The sequence below is a fragment of the Trematomus bernacchii genome, unplaced genomic scaffold, assembly GCF_902827165.1.
Source record: "Trematomus bernacchii unplaced genomic scaffold, fTreBer1.1, whole genome shotgun sequence".
Lineage (NCBI taxonomy): Eukaryota > Metazoa > Chordata > Actinopteri > Perciformes > Nototheniidae > Trematomus > Trematomus bernacchii.
The window spans coordinates 10,062,637-10,078,677 of record NW_022987593.1 but is presented as its reverse complement, the minus strand read 5'-3'; the positions used below and the strand labels follow the sequence as shown (position 1 = coordinate 10,078,677).

The 16,041-nt window shown below is 41.3% G+C and overlaps 1 protein-coding gene across 11 annotated transcripts in view; it reads right to left on the bottom strand.

Moving 5' to 3' along the window:
- lef1 (lymphoid enhancer-binding factor 1) overlaps window positions 1-16,041 on the bottom strand; it is a 96,101-nt gene that overhangs the window by 32,381 nt on the left and 47,679 nt on the right. For 9 of the 11 annotated variants that reach the window (XM_034130372.1, XM_034130379.1, XM_034130373.1 and 6 more), the window contains 5 exons: window positions 15,160-15,223; window positions 14,886-14,999; window positions 9,358-9,549; window positions 7,501-7,567; window positions 6,187-6,311 (listed from right to left, as the gene is read on the bottom strand). In XM_034130372.1, the coding sequence (XP_033986263.1) occupies window positions 6,187-6,311; window positions 7,501-7,567; window positions 9,358-9,549; window positions 14,886-14,999; window positions 15,160-15,223 (562 nt within the window). Of the gene's footprint in view, window positions 1-6,186; window positions 6,312-7,500; window positions 7,568-9,357; window positions 10,292-14,885; window positions 15,000-15,159; window positions 15,224-16,041 lie in introns of those variants that run through there. The other 2 variants (XM_034130376.1, XM_034130383.1) reach the window with 2 other exon arrangements.

Genomic DNA, 16,041 nt, shown 5'->3' with positions numbered 1-16,041 from the left:
TGAAACAGCAGAAGAAGGAGGGAGGGGAAAGAGCGTGCCAGAGACTGACCAACTTCATACAAAACAGAGCAGCTATTGATCATAGCTGCGTTTCTTAGCCGGACAAAGTGAGGGCTGTCTGAGCTTCTCTGAAGTCTGGACACAGCCGGCGGGATTTGCACCCATGTTTCACTCCTGTGGTCCTATTGTTCCTTCGTGCTGCAGTTAGCTGGAACACTGCTCGCCTCTATATAGACCTACAAGCTGTCAGGATGAAGTCAAGAAAGCTATTCATCTTTTTACTCACTTTATGACTGTATCAGGGAACAGTGAGGTGCTGTGATCAGCTTTTAGGGACTTCTGTCAAGCGGTTTAAAGACTGACCCGGGTCAAGGAAATGTGTGCTGTAGGGGAAAATTAATTTTTTATGAAACAACCAACCATAAAACTAGTTCGGAAAGCCAATAACACAACAACAACACTTACGTCAGTTGCGCAACAAATTGACACTCCACACATGCACACACCGCCCTCTTGTCTCCATTTCTGATCCACCCTTACAGGAAGTCCACACCCAGGCCAATGAAACAGAATTGGGCATAGGGGACAACCTTGGCGGGGCCCTCCGCTGACCCTGGAGATCAGTGGCAGGCTTGCTGGTGAGGAGTGAAGTCCTCTGAGCAGGTGTTGTCGTCCATAGAAAGCCTGACTGGCTGGCTCCAGGCTGCACTGCTTGATTGGTTAAGCTTCTCCCAATTCAGTGGGAGGATGGGGAGTGAAGAAAAGTGTCATCATCTATGAGTGCTTCGCTTTGAGCGGTAACACATGCCCAAAATAAACATCAACCGGGGTTAAGTGTGCGCCTGCATGTCACGCTCACGACCATGACACTCCATATTGCTTTTCTCACACACACAGAGAAGCACACGTTTTCAGCACTTTGAACATTAAACGACTTAATACATTGTATGTAATTTAGCTGACGTATTAATCTAAAGCAACTTCAATTCAACTCAAGACCATAGACATGGCTTCAGTAGTAATTTGGGGTTAAGTATCTTGCCATGGAAACCTAAACTGGTAGACAGTAGACACCCATTTACCCCCTGAGCCACTGCCGATGATCTATAGCTGGGTTCTATCTTCATCACCTCTTGTTTATTTTGTTATACAATGCCTTCTCTGCGTTTTTTTTAAATTGTGTATGTGATTAAAATGCCTTAACAGAGTGTCAGTTTTATTTTTAGAAGAATGATAATACTTCAAGAACACAAAACACTTTTTTTTTTTTGTTTCATCATCTTAATAAGAGTATAAACATATAGAAATAAAACTCTCTTTATGCTTAAATCAGTCAAGAACAATAAATCCACCATACACTTAAACCTGGATCGTCCTATTTCTGGTTCTCATCTTACACATCGATGCATATCTCCTGGTCCTGGTAGACAAATCAGTCCGCTGAGCTCCATTTAACAAGACGAAACACACTGATAAGGTGATTGCAACCACATGGCGTCATTAGCCCCGTGCATATGGAGTAAATGTGTCAACCAGCATCGCCATGCAGCGGAGGACCATGAGAAACCTTGGGGTTAATGGCGCTTTTTATAAAACACCACGACCCAGCGGCACTACAAAGACTCCGAGACGCCAAGTGTTTCTTCTGTGTGAGGTCCCTGCTGCTGTCCTTCATGTGCACACACACGTTTCACCATTTGATGGAGCTGCACAGCAGATGTCATCAATGTCAGCGTAACTCTTTGATATGTACTGATTTGCTACATACAGCAATAAATGAGGGAATAATGAGTCTGCTTCTGACAGTTACTATATGCTCCTTCATTTATTTTTAGATTAAAATATATACGTTTAGACAGAACGTAAAGAAAATGAGACTAAAGTGGGATGATCAATGGAGTCCAGCTCCTTAAAGACAAAATGCTACTTTCCACTCAATAGTGAGACCAAGAAAAGCTACACAAGGTGCCATCTACAACGTTCAGTGTGGACATGGAAGGCTGCTGGTAAATGTAGTGTTCTCTTTAACAGGGATCTTCCACGGTAGTGCTGGGGGCATGATCTGAGGACACACATGGCACTGAGGGACACCAGAGCGGTCCTACCAAATCCCGTTAGGTAAGCCTGGGTTAGTGATTCCACGCTGCGAGACACTGGCTAGCAGATCCGTCACGTTCCCACTACATCAAAGGAAAGTACAGCACTGCACCCCCCTCCTTCTCGCCATGAGGATCTGCAATTGAAGGTCCAAAGGGAAAAAAAGAGTGCACGGCAAAGGAGAGGGAGCTCTCTTAACTCTCCCCCTCAACAGAGCAGTAAAACTCGGCTTTAAGGAAGAAAAAATCAGCGATTCTATTCGTTCCTCTCTCCTCAAGCTGTTGCTCAAGACCTTTCCAACACAGCAAGAGATCCCCAACACATCTTCACAGTCAGGTGAAAACCCTTGTACTGTATCTCCGCACTATCAACATTTCAGAACCAGGAACACGCAGTTGTGTCTTTATCTTGTCAACCATGCATTTATACGTTTATTTAAAGGGTTTTTGTAGGATGACATGAGCTCAGAGGTTGTAGGGTTTCTTTAAACCCATTGAAGTGTAACAGGAGCTGGTGATTTGAATAAAAGCGGATGTTTGTGTGATAACAGCAAAAAGATTCTGAGAATAGATTTCAGGGCATTCAAAATATGGACTGTCTATCAAGAGCATGTTGATCTTTTCTTAGAAGCTGTCATTTTTTTTAAATCCTCACGTGAGTTCAAGAGGCTGCAGGACAACTTATTTAAAAGATAAGACAAAACCAAAACACACAGACCGAACTTGTCTTACTCCACACATCAAAACCTAGAGTGAGGACGTCCTCAATGCTTTGAAAATGTATTCTTGGACACACACACACACACACACACACACACACACACACACACACACACACACACACACACACACACACACACACACACACACACACACACACACACACACACACACACACACACACACACACACACACACACACACACACACACACACACACACACACACACACACCACACACACACACACACACACACACACCACACACACACACACACCACACACACACACACACACACACACACACACACACACACACACACACACACCACACACACACACACACACACACACACACACACACACACACACACACACACACACACACACACACACACACACACACACACACACACACACACACACCAGGACCATCGATGGGGTATAAAACAAGAAACGTCTAGATTTCAGAATGAGAAAATGTTCTTGTCAACATATATGCTCAGTTGGGTTTTCAACTGGCTTTCAACATATGTATATCAGAAACACGGGACAGGTAAGAAGGCAAAATAGATAATTTTAGCCCTATATTACTGATTAAATGTTAAGTCTGACCATCAATGAAATAAATAAACAAATTCCTCAAAAGTCCAAATGCTATGAACCAATAAAAAACCCTGATAAAGATAGTGTCTGCTAATTTAACCAAATGTTCCTGAATAAAATAAATAAATGCAAACCAGACACTAACATTAAGCAACTCAGGCACAAGCATGTCAAATATACACCACGCTTTTTTTGCTCGTTGTAAAGAAGGATTCACCTCCCAAGTGGATCAACCCCCGAACGCACTTCACTTTCTGCTCAGGATACCCCACAGACTCCACATCCTAAAACAGCTATAGGTTTACGTAAACACGAGGGTATTCATAACCCACCGCTGCCTCTTTGAAGTGGTCAACGTGTATTAGCAACTGAACACCACGAGGCATCTTGACACCAAACTCTCTTGCGGTGGAGGCAACCGAACAGGCTGGAAGCCCCCGAAAATCTGCTGACAATCAGCTACTCCCAACAGCTCCATCATGACTGTACTGCATGTGCAGGAATGTCATGGTCAATGGAAATCAATCTAAACTACTGGGATTGGGGGCGGCGTTGGGGCTGGGGATGGAAGAGAATGAAAGGGAGAATGTGCCTTTGATCTCAGTGAAAACCGATCCCAGGCCTGCAGATACTGTGGCTGCGGTGGCCGGCAGCGAGCTGACATCAGTGAGAAAGCCAGAAGACTCATGTTCCGTGATCCCTCCACCAAGCCCCGGCTCTCTTTATTGGATAAGTGAGAGAAACGTATATAAAACGACTACCGTTTTATTGAAGACGGAGTGGGGGGGGAAATTGGGTGAAAAAAAAAAAAGCAGCCATGGTAAATGAAATGAAAGCGGGGCTTTAAAAGTTTTGGCAGCGACTACACTGCCTAACTGCCTGGCCTAATTCATCTGCAGTGAGGGGTAATTTCCTCTCCAACAGTCAGCTGGTCTCCATTCAGACCCTTTTTTTTTTTTTTCGTGAATATGATGGAATGATGGATAAAATTGACCAGAAAACGAGCCATAAAAATTGAATTTGGAAAACGTAACACCCCTACTTCATAAACCACTCTGAACAGAGCAAATCATGAGGTAATCACGTTTTCTCGACAATGTCACATACTTTCACCCTCTGCAACTTTGGCAGAGGGAAAAGCAATGCAATTTTAACATCATCCCGTGATAGAGTTGCGTGTGAATGAAGTTCCTTTACACACAGCATGTGGCATCTGCCCCCGACAATCACATCTGCCTCCCAAAGCCGATTCTTATAATGACGCAGGGCTCATGTTACACAACTTTAGCCTGATGAAACTAATGTGTGTGCACTGCAAAAAGCACAAACAACCCAGGGATTGTGTGAGTGTTTCCTGTACGGGGGCACCGAACCATGGCTAGACTGTGGCTGGTTGTCTTTCACGAGTGTGATACAGAGACTCGGACAAAACAGGATTAAAGTGGACAGCTGCTGCCCTGCGTTTTTTATGTCTGTCTTCAGAGGAGAAATTTGCAAACGGGACAGACACAGGAAGCCGCCAGTGAGAGACCTGCAGCTGGCCTGAAATTAATACCATTACAAGGACGATATCTGCAGCAACACACACACACACCCCTGGACCGGACTGTACACTCCTCAGCAGGACAGCATCACAGACGTGGTGTTGCCTCCTCTGTCGTGCCGGGCTAATTACAGGGCTTTACTCGGGTCATGTAGACATGCAACACTTAAGATTTTAACAAGATGAGAAATACTGTATATCTCATGGTAATCTTCTGGAAAGTATGGCAGGCATTCAGTTTCCACTCGTCACATAATGGTCGTCAAGGGGAAGGACGTCAACAATGGAAGAACGCAAGGGTAAATATTGTACAAAGGTAACAACAACACGGACATGATGGACATGGGAAGTGTTATTATGCGAGTTAAGAAATGCGGTCTTTAAATAATAAAGAGCTTTGTTAAGCTAGAAATATGCTACTTTATCTAGGAGCCATACAGAGGTTTTTACAGCTCTAAAAACTGCGTCAACAATTCAAACCACAATGTATTCAATTCACAGTGGAAAAATAAAGCCAAAGGTTCACAGCTTGAAAACATCAAACCTTTGAAATGTTTACTTTTTAAGTTACAAACAAAATTAACTATTAAAATAAGAGCCAGAAACAAGTTCACATTTGCAAGACCATATTCTTTCTCAAAGTGCTGATTTTGTAATGTAAAAATCCTTAATAGAAATGGCTGTAATTCCTTAATAGAAATGAATTTAATTTGACTTTATCAATGAAAAGAACTGATCATAAGATGTTTTCAAACTTAGACCGTGGAGAAGAGTCTCTGGGCCGGAGCGCAACAAGTCGCTTTCCTTCCTGGGCCTCAGACATGTTCTGCTGATGTAACTTCACACGGGTATTTGAGCTTAACTATTTACAGTTTACAAACAACGCTTCTCACTTCACTTAATTGTTTTATCTGAAATACAAAGAAAGCGCTTGAACTTCACTTTAACCTGAGCAAGTTCAACATGACTATCATCCTTGTTTTTACTTTCGATCCCACAAGCGCGTGTTAACGAACAAAACAAATCTCTTGTTTCATATGAGCACTTTTAGCATCACTTTAGCATCGTTTAACAGCGTAACAGGAAACATAAACCTTACCTTTAAGCCACCAAAGAAAATAGCAACAATGATAGAATCAACTTCGGAGTCATTTTTCTAGATATATATTCCTGCCATCAAACTGATAAGCTAACATTTACATTTAGAGATATGGTACTGACCGTTCTGGCCATGGGCGGCGAGATGGAGCCATTGCTCATGTAGTTGTCGTTCATGTTGCTCATCATGATGTAGCCCGGGTAGCCCTGGTACTGATGGCCCTTATTGTACAGGTCTTGGAGTTTTGCTAATACAAAAAAAAAAAAGGGTAAATAAGTGACATTTACTGCATGTTTTCAAAAGTCACACGAGGGATTTTCTGTATTCATCAACATCAAAGCTCCATTTGCTTTAATAACTAATATTACTAAATACGCTATAGCTAATAAATCAGGATACAGCTGAACAAAGTTCGGATGCTGTAATGATATCACTGCGGATCGCTTTAACCCGCGCCCCATTTCGCCTCGGCCTTTTGTTTGTGCCCTTTCTTCCCGTCTTGGAGAGGAGGGTCATATTATACAGAGGAACAATGGAGCCCCTCTGTGCCAATTAGGACCAATTAGAAGAACATACAGACTGTGTCAAAACAGGAGACGCCCCAACTGTTCCTCTACGCCTTTGACCCGAGAGGCAGAGCTTTGTAGAGCGAAGAGGCCTCAATGCAGCGCCACTCACCACTCAACCGAACGCTGTGTATCAAGGCCTAAGGGTGGGAGTGGGGGGGGGGGTTGGGAGTGTTTGTGATATACTGCCTGATGGCTACATGGATCTTGTTGTGAAGAAAGCCAGTGTTTGGTTTGAGGGGATGCTATTGAGGGGTGAAAGGGGAACAAAGAGGAGACACACTCCTCCTCAAAGCCTTAATGATGACCTGCAGCAGCGGGGTCAGACTACAATACCCAGAGAGCAAAGAGCCCCCGAGCGGCAGCAACATGTTGCACTGAAGAGCTGATGCATGTGGGGAATTTGTTTATTCGGATAATTACATAATAAGAAACACAAGAGATATAAAAATGCGATTATGAATTATGTTCAATTCTAGACTTGTGCTATAATGATTGTTCTGAGAATTCAAACTTGAGATGTGCACCCTCCTTTTAATTTAACTATCCTTTGGTTCTGCAGGCACCCTCATCTAGCAGGTAGGTAACAGGTACATGAAGGTGAAGCATGTCCTGACTAGACTTGGATCAGAGATTATCTGTCCGAGAGCAGCAGGGATAGGGGCTCTGCTAAGAAGAGCACCAACTGAGTAAAGAGTGTGACTCCTGTGTGGGGGAAAACGAGGTGCCACTTTTTCACACTGTCCCCTAAAAACCTCCACTTCTCAAGCTGCGGTGGATTGTTCAGAAAATCTCAGGCTTTATTGCATGCTGGCTGTCATATAAAACATGCTGATTTAACAAGCTCTCACTAAAGGCGGTGTCACTTACCTTCTTCCATGTGGTCTCTGTGTTTTTCGTGATATGAATCTTGCGACATTTGGGACTGTCTCATTCCCTGTAGAAAAAAATAATAGGAAAATAAAGAATTAAACATTGAAATGATGGTGAATCAATTAGGAGGGCCTTCAGACGCAGTAACACACACAAACATGCTGATGCGGTCAGACACCCACAAACACTGCTGGGACAAATGCAGGCACACACACACACACACACACACTAGCATCTAGAGAGGTGATGGAGCAGCCTGCATCAAAGCTTCAATAGAACCACTTCATTAAGCTTCATGTCCTTAAGGAGATTATAAATTAACTTGTTTTTCAATACCATAGGTCCACTCTCAAATTCATCTCTCAGTTTAAGCCTTCTTCTAAATTCAAATAAATGGAGTGTATTTGTGTTACAAATGAAAAGCCTCAGTGCAAAGCGAAATCAAATCAACCCATGAAAATAGAAGATGACGGAGAAGGAAAAAAAAAATACCACGCTTTTCGCACATCCATTTTCTTTTTTTTCTCTTTCTGAATCAGAATTGGGGAGAGGACCTCTTTTAGGAGTTCAGTTCCCCTCAGGATGGCTTCAAGCTGAGAGAGGAAACTTCACTGGATTCCTAATTAACATTCAGCCTCTGTCTCGTGCGTCTCTAGACATTCGATGAGGAATATGTACAGTCTCGTTAGGATGTGCCCGAAATGTCATTAACACTGCGGTTAATCACAAATACAGCCGTCTAACTTTGTGATGGGGAAGCTGCAGCCTGTATCCTGAGGATGGTGCAAGGCAGACTGATGCAGGAGAAAATACACATTTTAACTGTGACGTGTGTTGACTACGCTGTCTTGAGGAAGCTTATAAACTGGCTGATTGCATGTAGGGAATATAAAAGGTATGAAATAAATAATTTTTGAAACATAAAAAATTCATCATAAATAATAGTTCTATATGCATTAACACAATTGTTTTTACTGATTTGCCGGTATTGCCTCCTTTTTATCTTATCAGTAAGGAAAGGCAACAACTAATTCAGATGTAAACATGTATATATTATTATTATAGATATTTTTCTTAACCCCAACGCATACACAAATCATTCTTGGGAACCATTTAACAAACACGACAATAATGAAATAGGAGAATGACGTAGAAATAGATTGTCATCCGGGTAAAAAAGGAAATACTGCCCTTTCATTTTGGTTTTATTTGACAAAGTGTGCCCATTAAAATAAATTATTAATATATGTTGTCTATATTAATCATGTGTTCTGGTTTTTACAGCTGCTGAAGGTTACAGTGTTCCCCTGCAAACAGCGTTCAGCTTGCATTGTCACAGGCAGCACAAAAGGCCTCAATTCTCACATCGTAACCAATCGTTGTTTTTCAAATTTCACTGCACATTAATGCCTGTAATGTTTCCAAAAATATAATTATTGGGTATTTCAAATGTTACATGTGTAGGCTAAATGTGTGCAGACCAAGTATGTATCATCAAAGCTTTTGATTTAAAAAAAGAGGTTATAAATGCACCTGAACTCAGCTTGTTATTATGTTTTATATAAATACATATTTTTGTATAACAATACTTGACATATATAAATCTAAGCAGGAGGAAGTTAATTGAAGGCCTTTGTTGTCAATTTGCCCTTTGAAGCAATCCCCATCTTTTAATATATCACAGCTTTCAGACAAACCCAGAGTACTGTTTAATAAAACAGTGCCAAAAGCTAAATGAAAACCAGGTATTTGACTGATTAAAAACACTTTTCTCTCGAGGCTGTTTCTTCTCTGTTGGAGTTCAGAGTTGATGCCTCTCTTTCTCATTATTCACCACATCAGTACATTACTCACATCGTGGCTGTTGCTGTTGGGGCTGCTCTCTGACTCGTTGACCAGAGATGACTTGATGTCTGCCAGGTCTCCCTCCTCCTCCGAGTGGCTGAGCTCGGCGAAGATCTGCTCCTTGTGCGGGTCTCCTTCGTCTTTGAACGCGATCATCTCGTCCGTGGCGCAAAGCTCCGGGTCTCCGCTGCCGCCTGATAACTGTGGCATTTTGTATTTGTTTTTAACTCTGTTTCACCAAGAAAACTGAAAGCACAGCACTGTCCAAAACTACGGAGGAGAAAACTCCCACTAAAATCCCCCGAAAGTCCCCGTCTTTAACCGGAGCGTAGACCGGGGAGTCAGTCGGAGAGGAAGCGGCGTGCAAACACGCTGCCGGTGTGTTTTCACTGGAGCAACAGGAGGAGTGTGTGGTTGTGTTTAAACTAAAAAACACAGAAACTCACACCCTAAACACTTGAGTTTTAAAGGCTCAGAAAGAGAGTCCGGTGCACGCCTCAATGTCATGAGGCAAAAATAAAAAAGGAAGACAAACCACGAGTTAAAATCTCATCACTAGTTGTTCAGTCAACACACACCAAACCGACGACGGATATGGTCCAGTAAAAAAGAAAAGTGCATTTATAAAAGTGAGAAATATTTCCTCGGTGGTCCAATGCAGAAGATGTTTCGTCCTTGGAAAAATGTAAGGAAAAAAGTGAGCTAACAAAACCAAAACACCGTCTGGAGGTGAAAAGGTAAAGGATGGATGTGCAACTGAAGAATTGTGACACTCAGATAAGACAACGAGCAACGCTGCACGCGGCTTCAAAATACATCCTCAACGCAGGAGGGATAAAAGGAGAAGTCATAAAACAATCAGAAAATAAGTAGAGAAGGAAAAACGCCGTGGACCGACTTCCCACTGCTCCGCACTGCTTCCACAGTGTAATGTAAGCAGTGTGTGTATGTGTGTGTTGGTAATGTAGCCGTGCTCCCTCCTCCTCTCTCTTCAGTCATTGGGAGGAAGGAGAGATGAAAGGGAAGCCGAGGCTCTGATTGACACCCCTCCTGAGAGAGAGGGTTATACTCAGCTCACAACAAATGGGCAGGCAGGAGGAGAGCTGAGGCTGTGAGTGTGTGTGTGTAATGGGTTAAAAACAATCATGATAAATAAAAATGATATCAGAAATAGAGGAAAAACAAGACAAGCTTTTCTGGCAGACTGAGAAGAGGTGAAATTTAATCAAAAACGCAATAATTGGCAATAGCGTTATTTTGTGTAGAAATACCCATTAGAAGAAGAAAACTAATATTGAGGGCTTGTATTGGGGCTATGCATTGTCACCGTACTATAATAAGGTCATATAGATTTGTTGTTTGTTTAATTGTGTATTTATTCAACAACATTTGAATGGTTTTGTCTTTTCTATGTTTATTTTGTACATGTCTTCAAATTACATTGCATTGGTAAAATCAAGGGCATGGTTGTTCTAGAGCTTTCCATATTTTCTTACAATATGTGCAAATATAAAATGTATGCTATTGCTATCCAACAAAAATAATGTTGTTTTCAAGAATTTTTGTCCCATAGCTAACAAAAATTATGTAAGGGTCAAACGAAATAACTGAGAAAAGGCCAGGGGTTCCTAAATGTGTTCATGTTAGGGACCCCAAATTAGCATACATATATAGCGTTTTATTGCTCAGACACATATGTGATCCATTATCATGTATATATAAAAAATGGTAAGGATGACATTTGATCGGAAACATACACACACAAAAACACTGTAGCCTTATTGAAAAAATGGCACACCATCACGTAGTGTTATTGAAAAAAAATGCATACCCACATACACAAAATAAATTAATAATAAAGTGTGTTATTAATTAAAAATGACAAACGGGAAGAGCAACGGAAATATTGGGGGAATTGATTAAAAGAAAATAAGAACTTCATGAGAAAATAGAGTTAAAAGAAAATAAACAGAAAGGCAGCAGAAGTGGTGTTTCTGTGTGTGTCTGCGCAGGGAGAGATTGCGTGAGAATAAAGTTGGGATGGGGAGGCAGATCTTTATAAAGCGCGGAGGTGGGGTTAGCGGGGCGGAGCCGCGGCTGCCTTTGATCTTTCGGCGGCTGGCTCTTTCATCCCCAACTCCCCCCCCCCCCCCCCCCCCCACCACCACCTCCCTCTTCCACCCCTTCCTCCCTCCTCCCCACCTCGCTCTCCCCTTGCCTTTGTATGACTAAATTTGGTCCGAGTGTGGAACCGGGCCAACATTTCCACGTGTGCGTTCATCCCAGCTGAGAGAGAGGGAGAGAGAGAGAGAGAAAGAGAGATTGAGAGAGAGAGAAGGGGTTCTCTTCCGGGTAAGGAGACAGCAAAAAAAAGGAAAAAAGATCAAAGGCTTTTGGGTTTTGGAAGCAGAGTGTGGATTCAAAAGAGACTGGCTGCATTCCAGAGTATAGCGGAAAGCGCGCGCTCCCACACGCGCCCACACTTACGCGCACGCGGGATACGGGCACCAACACACGCGCGTAAACACAGCACTGAAAGAGAGAGAGCTAATTAGACAGATTTCACACACAGGAAGACCCGAACAAGCAAACCTTTCATTGAAATACAAACTTTAACATTATATTTCTTGTTTCAAGCCAAACATTTTGAAGTAGAAACATGTGACAAGCAGAGGTGGAAGAAGTACTCAGATCTTGTGCTTAAGTAAAAATAGTACCTGCAGGCAGGGTATGTGAATTTTACTCCAGGTGCAACTAAAGCATAATTTAGGTGTTGTTTATATTTCACATCAGTAATCCATTTATGCAAAGGCACCAACAAAATGTAGTGGAGTACAAGTACCACATTTACCTCTAAATTGGGTAGAAGTATAAAGAAGCAACAAATTGAAATACTCAAGTAAAGTACAAGTACCTTAAAATATAACTTAAGTATGGTACTTGAGTAAATGTACTTAGTTACTTTCCACCACTGCACTTACACATACAGGCACACACGTTTAAACACAGCACTGAGAGCGTTAATTAGACAGATTTCACACAGGCAGACCCCAACAAGCAAACCTTTCATTGAAATAAAAACTTCAACAGTATATTTCTTGTTTAAAGCCAGAAGTAGAAAATGTGAAACAAGGTATAAACTCTGGCTGCTTCCCTTCCCACTCTGGGGAAAGTGTTGGTTCTGCCTAATTACACTTCTTCTTTCATTTAATTATCCGCCACTTTTTCCTGGCACGATGTGAAATGATGCTACCTTCATCCACCACTACCCTTAAACCACGCTGGGAACAACCTCAGTGCCTTGGAATTTATTTTGATATTCCGTGTCTTTTGCAGCATTCACCTTGGATATGGTTTTAATCATAACAGTGAAAAGGGGAAATCAGACGGTAAAACGATTTTTGGTAGGCCTATTAAGATACTAAAAAGAGACAGTACAGGCCTGCAGGGCCTGAGGTAAGAGGTGAAGAGATCCAAAAATGAAACAGATTAAATAAATCACAGGACTAAATGATTCATGTGTGGTTTTTGGCTTTGGTTTATTGGCACTGAAAGATATTATAAAATACAACATATAAGACTTTGTTAAGGATATCACCTTAATCCTAATTGTTCCTTTTTGCGGTCTTTGAGACTTCAGGCCCTCTTAACAGCTCCAAGAATAAACTGAAGTGATTTAATAATCTTCATACTTTATGACATGTCAATTGATATGAATATGATTTTTAAATGATTATAGGAAATGGCTTTTCTGTTTGGGATCTTAACAAGGGATTTTAACAATTAAAAAATATAGATCTGACCCTTAGTAGCCTTAGTCTCCATTCAAAATAACACATTGTAATTTTCTTTTTGGTTTGTGAATGACTTTTTCACATGCAAACAAATGAAGTAAGGATTTCTTAATGCAGATAATATATGAAACACCTCCTTTTTTGGTGATATCACAATGCTTTATACATGTTTCTGTCCATTCGGCCCATTTTGTGACATAATGGAGAAAAATGAGTATAATACTGGTAATAATTGATAATCGATTTTTGCACACAGCAGTGGGGCGTTGTGTTGTAAATGTTATGAACAAATAAAATCTGGAAAATTGAATCATAAAATAAAACGGACAGTTCATTTTTAAGAAGCAGATGAGGTAGAACGTATAACCCTTCCTCCAAAAAAGTACAAGAGTCAGTTAAATAACAAAAGACAAGGTGCAAACATTAGATTATTATGAAACGCATATATTGATTAACCTTTTCAACTCTAGAATATCATTTCAAATGTTACATAATTCTTTAAGTATTAACCTGTAAAAGAAGAACATGTGGCGTATCGATTAGATGTTGTCTTCTGCTTCGGACATTTAAAGATAACCCTATACACAATAACATGTATATAATTGTATATTCTGTTCTTGCGAAGCGAAGCAGAGTTTGTGGAGGTTTTGAGTTATTGAGTGATTCATTATTTAATGTGTTCTGCTGCATGATGAGAGACCACTGCAGAGAAGTGAGGAGGGGTCATTTGTTCAGCACGATACTACACTGATGCACATTCAGTATTTCCCTCAGCAATATACATTTTCTTTTCACCTTCTTTTGATTTGAAATGAATCCTTTTTACAGCAGTAGAATAAGGACATCAGTGAAAACCCAGGATAGATGCTTTGTGTTGCTGTGTTATAACTCTAGTTAAGCGACTTGATGACAAGGCGACGAGCGACATCCTCGCTAATGAAGGCGCTGTCAGAGCCACCTTACACACTTTCTCCTGACATCAAAATACATTATATTCTCCAGCGAGGCTCGGTGTATCGCACTCCTGGTTGTTAAAATAACCAGGGAAGTTGAAAAGGAGAGAAAAGAGAGAGAAGGGAGGAGAGGAGGAGGATAAAACCGAGCTACATTAGCATTTCTCTGCTAATGAGTTCATAAGAGTGACCCCTCTGGATCTCACATGAAAAGGAAGATTTCCTGCTGTGCGGTGACCTGAATTCAGTATTCTCTCACTTTAGATACTCCATTTTGCATGTTATATAAGGAAGGAATATATCAATACACACGGCATAATTTATCATCAGCGGTTTTCGATTCCTTATCTAAAAACCAGAAGTCAATCTGTAGAACAAATTCATACATTAATGTTCTGCACATTAATGTTCTACACATCGTGGCGACATGCAGAGTGTTGATGAGCATAATGCAAATTTAGCACATTTTGTTAAGATGATGTTTTTTTCCTCCTCTTGTAAAGTTGGGAAAGCATATCAGTTTAGCAGACAATATGAATTGTGTCAAACAAAATGCTCTTTGTTGGAACAACACTCAGTCAAGGTCCTCTTCAGATCTATTATTGTCTCATCTTTTATCTGTTCTATTTTCATTGCAATGCACAATACTTCAAACAAAAATTACCCTAATTATCTCCCGTTCGCGCCTCGTGCTGCGAATGCATGTGTGTGTGTGTGTTTCTGTCTGCGTGTGTGAGCGTCCGCCGCCTGTTCAGTGCGATGATTTGTGAATATCAGCTCTTAAATTCACCTGCCAGGTGAGTCTGCTGGTGAAATCCCTCCTCTGCTGTCTATTCCACCTGCTAGTCATTCTTAACAACTTCCTTGAAGTAGAAATTATAGCCCTCGCGCTTGCGGCCATCTCCTAGAAAACGACAGGAAACAAACATCAAATTATGATGAAAAGAGCTTGCAATTAAAGCAGAGAAAAAGACACTATTTATCAAACGTGCAAATCAAAAACAGGGGAGGTCTGAGGTGAGTGATTATTTGTGCGGCTCTTTGATTGGTAGAGGATGACTCACCTTTTTGGAAGGGGAGGTAAGTGTCTTGGGGGTAAGGTGAGGAAGAGAGGCGCAGACTTGTGATCTGTGGATTTATGGCAACGCTGTCAGGAGGCTGTCTCAGACAAACTGTCATTAAAATGAAATTATCTCCTTGATGGAAAAGGAGGGGAATTTGTCATGCATGTATATATTTTGGATGTGTCCAATTTGGAAAGGAGAGGCTCGAGTATACAGCAAGAAAGCAGCAAGGAACACTATACTACTATGATTTGTTTCAAGTGCAATGGTAGCAGATTATAAGGTTTAATGTTTACCATGCTAACCATAATAGTCGAGCGTGCCAGCTTGCTAACATTTGCCGTTTAGCACAAACAAAACATCCACAGGCTGAATGTCATTGGAAGTTAAACGTCATAAACCAAAGTGTGGGACACATTTATATTTTGATCTAATAATGTCGCTTTATGAAAAGTTAGGGGATTTACAAAGTGTGTAGGGGGGGGGGGGGGGACGACGACATGACTGTGCCAAATGTCATGGTAATCCATTCAATAGCCGTGGAGAAATGTTGTTCAAAATCCCAATCATCAACCTCATGGTGCCGCTAGAGGAAAAGTGGCTAGGACTAACTAAGTCATAAGGATTCATCATCAGGGACATTTACATTTCATGACAACATACTGAGCTAATCCATGTCGTAATGTTTAGATATTTTACTGGATAAATCAAAATGTTAATCTGCCGGTGGTGATAGAGGAAGAATCAGGGGATTACGGGAGTCAGTGGGATTCATCTTCTGAGGACCATGATACAAGATAAAAGCGTCAGCTAAATTAAAATGTAATGTAAAAACCTTCATGGTAATCCATACAAGTAGACGACAAACCAACTGACTGATAA